The sequence below is a fragment of the Macrotis lagotis genome, chromosome 1 (assembly GCF_037893015.1).
Source record: "Macrotis lagotis isolate mMagLag1 chromosome 1, bilby.v1.9.chrom.fasta, whole genome shotgun sequence".
NCBI lineage: Eukaryota > Metazoa > Chordata > Mammalia > Peramelemorphia > Peramelidae > Macrotis > Macrotis lagotis.
The window spans coordinates 78,522,822-78,534,927 of NC_133658.1; the positions used below are offsets into that span (position 1 = coordinate 78,522,822).

The window sequence follows — 12,106 nt, forward strand, 5'->3', positions numbered from 1 at the left end:
AGATACTGATAAAAATGTTAAACGGTCATGGGCCTAGCACAGCTATCAAAAATACTACAATGAAGGCTTCCTTCAAAATTGACATGAAACAATTAATAATTACCCTTGAATCCAGACATTAACCTAGGTAATTTATTTCTACATCCTCTCTTCTCATGTCTCTGCTGACCTCCTCTATTGTGGCTATAGCAAAAAAAAAATTCCACTTATATTATGGAATTTTAGAACTGTATAGAAAATGTTGAGGACATCTTCTAGTCCTGGTACTTGTCTGCCCAACAGTATGTGGAATGATTTCACTGATTCATATTGTTGTCACCAACTTTTTCCTGACCCTATAGAAGCAACTTACTTTTTATAGGAGTAAGAGAGAGACAGAGACAGAGAGACAGAGAGAACTTATTGGAACAAGGCTTGGAAGCAAACAGGGGCAGTAATGAAGTGGAGAGATATCCTGGATATCCTGATCCCTACAATCCTGGTCCAAAAGAATGGTAGAACATCACAGCCCCAGAGACAGTAGTTATGAAAAGGAGAACTACATGGTTAATAGTGAAACATCATGAATCCTAGCATTTTGGAGAAGTGATAAGGGATACTACAAGGGTTGAATACATGATCCATTAGCTGGAATAGCAGCAAAGGATTAAGCCATGAGGCAAGGACAAAATTTGAATGTTACCATTTATTACAAACATTCCTCGAGTGTGTGGATCTGCTAAAAAGGGGTTTGCCTCTTTACAAATCCCAAATTTGGTTTCCTTCCACAATAAAATTAATCAACAAGTGAACATGCATTTATGAAGCACCTACCATTTACAAGACCTTGTGTTAAATGCTGGGTATGCAAAGAAAATTCTATCCTTTAGAGCAGCACTCTAAGTCCTATGTAAGTCCCTGGAATGAAGATAGAAATGACCAAAATGAAAACAAACTTAAGAGTTCCTAGAGAGACAACTTGTTTCCATCTGCTTTTCTGCCTCTACTATTTAAAAATGTCTAGTTTTTTGAAGTTCAAGTCACCAGGTCTCTCAAGGTTTTCCTATTTTCTCCTGGTTCTCCTCCCACCTATCTTACTACTACTTGTCAGTCTTCTTTGTTGGATTCTCCCCTAAGCTATGATCACTAGCTATGAGTGCACCCTCTTCTATTCTCCCTCTATATTGTTTCCCTCATTGATCTCATCAGCTTCCATGGATTCAATTATCATCTCTATGCTAATGATTCTTAAATTTATTTATCTATTTCTAACTTCTTTACTCACCTCTAGTCTTGCATCTCCAAGTACTATTGGACATATTGAATTATATATTCCATAGATAGTTAAACTTAACATGTCCAAAACTGAACTCATTATCTTTAAAAAAAAACAAAACAAAACAAAACCTCTTGCCTCTTCTTAATTTCTCTGTTACTGTTGGGAGCATCACTGTGCCCTAACTCATCCAAGTTCCCAACTTGGATTTCATCCCTGACTCCTCAGTTTCACCCCACCTTCTTATCCAGTCTTTTGACTAAACCTTTCCACTCATAACATCTCACATATACCTCCTCTTTTATGACAATTCCAAACCCCTGGTGCAAACTCTTATCACTTAGCACCTGGATTATTACAGTAGCCTGCTGGTTGATTTACATCTATTCGGCTATCAAAATGATCTTCCTAAAGTACAGATCTGCCCATATTTCTCCCATTCCCATCCAATAAATTCCAGTGTCTCCCTATTACCTCCAGAATCAGATATAAAGTCTTGTTTGACATTCAAAACCCTTATTAAACTACCTCCCCCACCCCACAATCTTTACTCACTCCACAACCTTCTTACATCTTACATCCTTACTTCAGGATCTTCAATCCAGTGACCCCTTTCTCCTTGTTGTTATTCTAAATGAGAGACTTCACTTCTCCATTCTAAGCATTTTCATTGGCTGTTCCCCATTCCTAGAATGTGCTCCTTCCTCATTTCCACCTCCTTGGCTTTCCAGACTTCATTCAAGTCTCAGTTAAAATCTAACCTTCTACAAGAAGCCTTTCCCAGTTCTTAATTCTAGTTCCTTCCCTCTGTTTATTTGCAATGTATCATATATATATATATATATATATATATATATATATATATATATATATATAGTGTGTGTGTATGTATAGCTTGTTTGTATCATATATATATGTATAGATAAATATGTATAAAGATGTACATAGTTTGTGCATCATTGTTTACAATTCACTGCAAACTCCTTGAGAGCAGATTCCTTTTTGTCTTTTTTGTATGATTATTGCTCAGCATAATGAAGCATATGAAAGATATTTATTTGATAACAGTAAATTGTTAAAAACTAATAAAATAAATAAAATATTTAAAATAAAATTAAAATAATGAATTTTATTGACTAACACCTATTTACATCACTCTCTTCCCTTCTAAATCTTTCTGGCAAATTCACTTTCCTCAATGACTTTAGCACTTGGTTTCCTAATTCATTTCATTTTCTGCCATAATCAACAGCTTTAAGGGACTTTAGTACAACTTTTTTATTTTTTTACATAAGAAAACTAAGGCCCACGATTAGTTACTAAAACAATTATATTTGAAGATTTCAGACAACCTTGCCTGAATTTCATGACATTTATATGTAGTACATTTTAACATAAGCAATGCTATTTTTATTGAATATTCCTTTTTATTAATCAAAGAATTACAGAAGCAAAAACTTAGCTAAACTTCATTTTTAAATTAACAAAATTTTACCTTAAAAACATGAAATTAAAATAATGTGACAAAAAATACCAGTTTTTTGGAAACAATAGTGTAAAGCCTACTTATATTCATCTATACTTCCCTACTATTGCTCACACTCTGATCTTTGCTATAACTTGTAACTATCTCACCTCCATTATCTTAAGATCTTTAGTATTCTACATTTTAAGCAGGATGTTCCCACTAAATCTGGATCCCCCCCCAATATGCACCTTAGTCTCTCTGTCCCTACCTTATTCTCCTTTCTATTCCCATTCAGTAATCTCCAGAAGTCTATCATATATAACTGTTCTAAAATTCCATTTAGGTCCTTAATTTCATTCTTGTTTATTTTTTATATTCTATATTTAAAAGAGAAACACTATTTCTTTTGGTAACTTATTTCAGTTTAATTGTAAATATTTAGATGCTTTGCCATTTGGTGTATATATGTTAAGTATTTTAATCTTTTGTTTATAGTAACTTTTTACTATTTACCTATTAACTAAGACTGTTTTTGCTCCTGATTCATCTGAGATCATAATTGTCACTCCTGGTTTTTTTTTTAAGTTTTTTTGCAAGGCAATGGGGTTAAGTGGCTTGCCCAAGGCCACACAGCTAGGTAATTATTAAGTGTCTGAGGCCAGATTTGAACTCAGGTACTCCTGACTCCAGGGTCAGTGCTCTATACACTGTGCAACCTAGCCATCCCTACTCCTGTCTTTTTAACTTTAAATAAAGTCCCTTATTTTAATTTTGTGTAAATCTTTGTTTCAAACATGTTTGCTGTAAACAACTTATTTCAGATTTTGCTTTTTGATTCCTCTATCCTTTTCTGCTTTATGGGTAAATTCATCCACATTCATATTCACAGAAATGACTGGTGTGCTTTCCTATATTCATTCTGTTCTCTTATACTTTTTCCACTATTTCCCAAGTTGACTTTAAAAAGAAGATATTAAGTGATGTGCTCCATATCAGTGTTCTTGGTTTGAAGTAATCTGCTTCTGCTTCCTTGTTCATTCAATGGTTTTTTACCATTTCTTTTTTTTCCTTTTAAACACTTATTTGTGATCTACCCTCCATGCTTAGAGCTTTGTTTATGATTAATTTCTCTCTCATTTTACCCCCCCCTTATTTCCATCCCCTCCTTTTCCCCCCATTCCCTCCTGTTTCTCTATTGAATGAAATATTGCTGTACTCAACTCTCTATGTATCTGTATTTTGATCTACTTTGACAAATTCAGATGAAAACTGTTCCCTTACCCATTTTTCCACATTTATATTATCTTCTAATTATACAACCATGATTATGTGAAATAATTTCTCATCCCCTTTTCTCATGTCTTCATTTCTGCCTCCCTTACTTCTTAAAAGCATCAAAATATAACAAAAAAAAACCCTCATGGGCTTTCTCTCATTTACTTCTCTCTATGACTCCTGAAGACTTTGATTATCAAGGGATCCATATCTTATCCCACTACTTAAATATAAATATTTCATCCTTTTTGGTCTTTGATTATTCACTCATATTTTACTATTTTTAGTCTCTTTACTCTTATGTTTGTATTTCAAAATTTCTCTTCAGCTCTGGAGTTTTCATCAAGAATGCTTGGAAGTTCTATGTAATTAAAGATCCTTTATAGGATTATTCTCAGTTTTGCTGAATAAGTTCTTTTTGGTTATAAGTCTATTTCTTTTGCCATTTGGATTACTGAATTTCAAGTTCTCCACTCCTTTATTATGAGAGTTGCTAAATTTTGTATAATCTTGACTGTGATCTCTCATTGAATTTTCCTCCTAGCTATCTGTAGGATTTTTTTTTTACTTTGATCTGGGAACTCTGGATTTTGGTTTTGATGTTCTTGGTGGTTTTCATTTTGGTTCCTTTTGTTTCTTGAGATACATTCTATCTTGTTGTTGTTGCTGTTGTTGTTTCCATGACTGTCTAATTTCACTCATGAAATAAGTTTTAACTTTTTCTTTATGAGTATCAGGAATTCTAATTGAATTTGTGTCCACATTGTGTTCCTCTTTGAGGATTTACCTATAGATGTTTTGAATTATTGTTTTCATTTGGGTTTGTGTCTTGGGTGTGTTCGTCATTCTAACATCTCTTTTTGTTGTTAATCTTTTTATTATTATAATTATTACTCTTTCTTCCAATATTATTTCCCAAACTGAAACCTTTTCTTAAGGTCAATAAATAGGAATGACTAGACTTTTCTGGGTTCTTTCTGGTCTTGATGCTGCTTTCTCTGGATATTGAATGCTGTGTTTTGCAGTTAACTCTGAGCCTGCTCAGGCTAGGGAACTGCAAGTTTTTAGTTTACTCAAAATAATTTAATCTAGGGCAAAATCTGTTCACTGCCTTTCTGGTCTGAATTCTGCAAGTTAATAATTCCGGTTGATATATAGACTATATGACTGTAATCTTGTTCCCGAATGGAGCATCAATAGACTGTTACTTGCCCCAGATCCTGTCAGCTAGCTGTTAGGCTCTGCAGGTAAAGAGTAGCAGTACTGAAAGTAGCTCCTTGGTCCAAGTTGCCTGCCCTTCTTATTCAGTTACAGATCGCAGTTAGGACAATCATTAAGTTAGAGACCTGGGTAAAAGTAACAGAGCTACTTGTTTCTGTTGTTTCTACTTTTTGCCTAGTATTCATCCTTGGGCAATCACTAGTTTCCTGATCTACTATTCCCCCAGACTCAAGTCTTTTTCCAAGTCCACAACAAATCTTCCTGCTTCTTGACCATCATCAGTCATCCCTGCTAGATCTGGGACTGCTTCTAACCCTAAAGTATAGCCATTGGCCATAATTCAAACCGCTCCTGGAAGATTCCATGAAGTACCTTCCTGCCTAGACTCTTATCCAGGTGTTTGAAGAACTGCTTTTTATGTCTACTTAAGCTGAAAAAGAAATGACTTTGTGATTTCTCTATCAGGACTGAGTCTGGTGATTTTCCCAAATTATCACCAGAGTTAACTGTGGAAGCACGTACATATTTGGAAAAGATAGCATGTTCTTTCATTGCTGGTAAAGTTATAATTTCAAATATTCTGGAAAGTAATTTGGAATTATGCAAAAAAAAAGTTACCAAAAGGTCCATGGGTACAGAAATGTCCATAGTAATGTATAATAACAACAATTAAATTTACTCAGTGAATGGTGATTAGCTGAAAATTGCTAGCATCAAAATATAATGGAATTTTACTTATTCATAAGGAATAAGAAATATGAAGAATTTAGAAAACCACTGGAATGTTTGTATGAGGTCATACAGAAAAAAAGAATGCGGAGTCAAAAGAAAATAGTATATACATTAGTGAAGTTAACATGGAGAGGAAGTAAAATTCTGGTCAAATACAATTGTCAATGTTAGAAACATGCTGTCAAAGTCAAGGACCATTTTGCCTTGCTTAACAATCAATAAACTTTTTTTTTTAGTTTTTGCTAGGCAGTAGGGTTAAGTAAGTGGCTTGCCCAAGGCCATACAGCTAGGTAATTATTAAGCATCTGAGGCTGGATTTGAACTCAGGTACTTCTGACTCCAGGGCCAGTGCTCTATCCATTGCGCCACCTAGCCACCCCTAATCAATAAACTTTTTCATGAAGTTCTATTAAATTAACTTCAGAAGGTAGTGGGGTGGGGTTATTTGCATCTTTGTTGGGAAGTTTCCGCCATGTCAGAACAAAGTACATAATTTTTTAAAAACAAAACAGAAAAATCAATAAATTCCATTTCATAGAACCTACTTTATGTGTATAATATTTGCTCTCAAGAATTTAAGATGAACACATGTAGAGGAAACTAAGTACACAAGAAATAGCCATTATAATATTTATTTAGGCATGAAAAACACAAAGGTAACAATATAAAAAGTATGTTTAGGTGTCTGTGGGAAGTATCTATTGCATCAAAACAGAGTATATCAAAAAAATCAAAAATTAAAAAAGTATGCTCCTACCTTTTTTAGAATCCCTCTGAGGGCAAGGCCTGTATCTTCACCCATGAATTTGTATTAAGAACCTGTTAAGTGTAACAGGTGCTAATATACAAAGACAAAAACTAAACAATCTCCACCCTCAAGGGGCTTACATTCTACTAAGGGTATATAATATTGTCTTATATGTTTGTTCTGTTCACAGGCCTTAACACAATAGTGAATATCATGTTGGACAAGAAATCTTCAAAACAAGAGAAAGAAACCTTTATACTCTGTGAAAGATGAAGTGGTATTTAAGAAGAGAGAAGAAACCCAGCTCACCTGAGATCTAGATGCCAGAAACCCAGAGGTCATTTCCTCCACGTCTGTGCTCTGTTTGGGGAGAAGGTAATACTTGTCAGGAAGAGCTGGAAAAGAAAAAAGAACCATAAGAAAGACCATCCTACACCTCTCAAACCCACAAAGCTAGAAAAGGAAATACTGCATTTGGATTTGATCACCTCCCCAAGCATGCACACAGGCCAAAGAGAGTCCAGTAGGATCCTTATTCCCCTTCCTGGACTGTGTCCTTGATTCTAACTTTCTGAAGTCAGAACTCTATTTCTAAGATTTAATCAGACCAGAATTCAAAGATCTGTTCTCATGTTCACTGATAATGAATACAAAATATATTGTCTCTGCTTCAATCACCTTCTCACTTAGCAAAGAAAAACATTGCCATTTCCCTCTCTGCTTCAATTTTCCACATTCTTCAGAAAAGGCATACTTTGATTTTATTGTCAGTGAAGCAATGTGACCCAAAAGAGAGAGCACAGAACTGGTTGGATTATAAATTTGGTTCTGTCACTAACTAGTTGAGGGATTTAGGGTAATTATCTTTACCTCTCCAGTCATACCTTGAATGTTTATTATTATTGTGAAGATAAAAATATGATAATAAAACAGAAAGCTTTTGTGTCAAGTAAAAAGTTTAATTCATTTACACACTAAAAACACAACCAGTATCATCAAATGAAGGAAAGGTTTAAAAAAGGGTGGGTGGGTGATTGGGCTATTTACCTTGCATAGGAATAACCAATGAAAGGAGAATTAGGTCCTAGATTCAGAGGTACATGAGATCAAATCTCACCTCCAATATTTTCTTACCCGTTGCCTCAATTTTTCTATCTAGACTTTTGATGATCCTAATGTTGGCTTCCAAAGCATTTTTTTTCCATTGAAGAGCTAGGAGACCAGGACTAACTACTCCAGGGGTCATCTTAAGACTGAATATAATCATGAATATATAAATATATGAATATAATCACTCACTGAGCCCCTCGTAGTCTAAAGTCAACTCTACTCAAGTTCTAAAAGAACCATAGCTATTTACCAGAAAATATTTCCTTATACTGTTCAGAAAATACTGAAAAGGCTATGCACAACTCTAATTTTTTGTTATGTCTCTAACTAAAAAAAATGTCCTCCTTTTACTGCAAACACCACTCAATTAATGCATTATCTTATCAAGCTAGGAGCCAGGTTCCTAAATCAGTCTTTCCCTATGATTATTAGGATACATGAAAGAGGACTGTGAAGGTAGACCATCAAAGACCTGAAATTGGAAACTTTGGAGCAAGTTTCCTAGATAGTGTTTAGGGGATAGAAAGGACCTAGGACAAGGCATACTTACAAGCTGGGGCAGTCATTCTTCTCTGCAAGAGAACACTTCACTCAGGAAATTCAATATTTTTATACTTTTATACACAATATAACTTTTTCCCCTTTGTTTTCTATTAATGAAAGCCTCTTTTGGAAAAACTACAACCTATGTTGGCTGAATAAAAAGAACAGTGGTTTTGTTGTTGTTTGGGTTTCTTACATTTTGAGCAGGAGAGATTGAGACATGCATGTACCCTAGATAGCTTATCGGTTAAAGACTGAAAAAAAAGTAGACATGGGGAAGTGGAAAGGAGACAAGAGAAAAATGGAATGTAGAAACAAAGAGCTAAGTTTGCCTGTCCCTCTCTGTAGAGATTTCTCCCCTTTCCCATTTTGCAATCCTCACCTTTCTTCTCAAACATGTTCACCAGATTTTCTATAATCACTACTTCTTCGTTGTTCACTGGATGCTCCGATTTCTCAGGTACTGTCTCCTAGGGCAAGATGATTAGGACTTGTACCAGCAGTCTCCAACTTCACACAAAGATTCTTAACAAAGCCCCAATGTATGTTCTCCTAAAAGAGATTCCATTCTTCAGAAGGGCCTCTCCTACCTTCCCCTTCTTTTGTCGAAGGACTCTATAGAAAGAAAAGTAAGTTCCCTTTAGATGGGACCTTCTTCACTCTGGGGTTCATACCTCACTCTCCAACAGAATATACCCCCTGGTGTGCTAAGCCAGGTCCCTTAAATGTCTATTAAAGGACTATTGGAAGTAAACAAAGGATTGAGTCACAGGGGAAGACTAATAGTCGCCGTCTCACAGATTTCAGGGTTTCCTAGAGACAGCTAGAAACACAATAAATAAATCCAAGACAGTAAGTTTCATTCACTTCACAATTAACTCACTGCTAGTATGCTTGGTCTTATAGGAGATGAAAACTTTCAGGAAGAATATAAAATGTTTGCACTCAAGGGATTTACAATACAGTAAGAAAGGCTACAAGTGGCAAAATATTATACACACACACACACACACACACACACACACACACACGGAGCACACATATCCATAGACAGAAATGGAGATGCAAAGAAATGGGGATCCTCCTTGAAGAAATAAATACCCATGGACATAGTGAAACAGGGCTCCTCTTCTACTACATACACAGTGCTTCACACACACAAACACACAAAGATAAATACATAAATACACATCCAAGGTCTTCTCCCTCCTTCCTTACCTCCATTCTCTCTCTCGCTCTCACTCTCACTCTCACTCTCTCTGTCACATACACATACACACCCCTTCCTTTTCCCTTCTTTCCTTCTATGTCACACACAAAAATACAGGGTTTCTCTCTCACAAACATACACACAGACATAGCCACACATGGCCACAGGACTCCTATACATATTTTCATACACAAAGAAGGGCTCCTGTTTTCTTTTTGCAAAGAGAAACACAGATACAGGAATACAGAGCTCCAGTCCTCTGTCCCTCTTCCTCCCCTCTTTACTCCTATACACAGAGTTCCTCTCCTCCTAGACCTTCATATATCTATAGAGTGCTTTTATCCCCTCCTCTCTTACATACACAGCTCCTCTTTTCACAGACACATGGATACAGAAATCCTTTCTTCACATACACACAGCGACATATACATACACAAACTGCACACAAACTAAAACACCTCCTTTCCCACACATGTAGGCAGTGTTTCCCCTCCATTTTTGTTGCACACACAAAGTTCCTCTTATTCATGGACACATACAGATGGACACATGGACAATCCTCTTTTTTAAACATATATATGTACACAGAACTCCTCTTTTCACACACAGAGTTCCTTTCTTCACACACACACACACACACACACACACAGAGATTTCCATATTTATATGTATACAGTAATCTCTCTCTCTCAAACACACACACAGATTTATACGTATACAGTAATCTCTCTTTCTCTCTCTAACACACACACACACACACACACACACACACACACACACACACACACTCCTAAGTTTCTCTCCCCCACTCCCCACCCCCTGGCACACAGAACATACATAAGGGCTCTGCCTCTTTTCACCCATACAGATACACTGGCACAGAGCTCTTCTCCTCTCACACAAACTTCTCCCATTGTCATCTCACAGAGACAAAGGACTTCTCTCTTCACAAACCCAAACACCCAGGGCTTCTCTCTAGTCCCAAGCACACACATAGAGTGATCTTCTCCCTTCCTCTCTCATACACAGACACAGGCTTCCTTACTTCCATTCTTTCTCTCTCTCTCTCTCTCTCTCTCTCTCTCTCTCCCCCCCCCTTCCCTTCTTTTCTTCTATGTCACACACAAAAATACAGGGTTTCTCTCACACAAACATAGGGATAAAGGGCTCTGCTCCTTTCACAGACAGACATAAGTCCCCCTCTTCTATACACACACAGAATCAAGGCTCCTTTGCTCGTTTTACACACAAAGTCAGGGACAATGGCTCCTGTTTTCTATCAGACACACCCACAAGGCGCACACACAGTTCTCCTCTTCCTTCTTGTCACACTCCTCCCCCTCATACACTTGTGTGTACACACACACACACACACACACACACACACACACACACACACACAGGTTTACACATCTCTCTTCTCTTTTGAATTCCATTTTCCATAATTCTTTCCCATGATTCCTTACTGACATTTCCTTCCCTCTACTGATTATCTCTAATAGCTCCTGAATATAGTTTGTTGATACAAAATTGTTTACCTCTGCTCAAACATACACATACACACAGAGTCTCTAGTCCTCTGTACTCACACAAAGACACAAGGTTCCTTCCTTCTCCACATGCAGACACATAGGACATCATCCTCTCTTCTTCACTTACTGAAGAGTTCATCTCCAAACACACACACACACACACACACACACACAGCCTTCCTCTCCTCCCCACCCCCAAACACATACATGGGGCCTCTTCCCCATCCCTGTCCATCACAGAGCTATGTCCCTCTGAGATTCCCTCCAACGTACCCGTCTATCAGAGTTGTTGAACCCCCCCCATTAGACTGTGAGCTCTAGACTGCTTTTCTTTGTATAGCCATCATTTAGAACCATGACTATGAATTAGTCAGTGTTTAATAATTGCTCCCTGTCTCCATCTCACGTGCTGCTCCTCTTACACACACACACACACACACAGAGTTCTTTTTCTCTCCTCTGTCACAGTGAAACAGTTTTCTTCTTCAGTCTTTCTCTTACCATAAACACGTGCATGCTTGTGACCCTTTGCTCTTTCTTCAGACATAGACACATGGACAAACATAGACACACAGTCCCATGGATACAGGGTCCTTTCCCCTTTTCACCCACAGACCCAAGGACAAAGACAGGATCACACTTACCTCTAGCCCCTTGATTTCTATCCCTCCCCCAGCCCTACTAACACTTGGCCAGGCCCTTCTACTTCTCCCTCCTTCTGTGTCTACGTCTTTCTGAGGAGGAGGAGTCTGGGCTGACTCACCAGCCAGGAGCCTCCAGAGAAAAAGGTACCAGCAATTGTCACATCATCAAATTAGGTTCCCTGATACCTGCAGAGCTGCTGAACTACCCTTCCCCAAACATTCTGGGTCAAAGCACTTCATGTCCAGATTCCATTTCTCAGATGGCAAAAAAGCACCTGGAGCCCTGAATCCTAGAGGATTTCTAAAAAACAGTTAGGTAACTTGAACTCTCAGCATTCTGGGAAATGTAGTTTGGCCCTTACTTCAGC

The 12,106-nt window shown here is 37.2% G+C and overlaps 1 protein-coding gene across 4 annotated transcripts in view; it reads right to left on the bottom strand.

Moving 5' to 3' along the window:
- The window catches only part of LOC141500263 (zinc finger protein 69 homolog), a 46,537-nt gene that overhangs the window by 24,591 nt on the left and 9,840 nt on the right, over positions 1 to 12,106 (bottom strand). For all 4 annotated transcript variants that reach the window (XM_074203340.1, XM_074203334.1, XM_074203349.1 and 1 more), the window contains exons 2-3: positions 8,735 to 8,967; positions 7,009 to 7,094 (exon numbers count right to left, since the gene is read on the bottom strand). In XM_074203340.1, coding sequence (XP_074059441.1) covers positions 7,009 to 7,094; positions 8,735 to 8,750 — 102 coding nt within the window. In that variant the 5' untranslated portion in view covers positions 8,751 to 8,967. The remainder of the gene's footprint in view (positions 1 to 7,008; positions 7,095 to 8,734; positions 8,968 to 12,106) is intronic.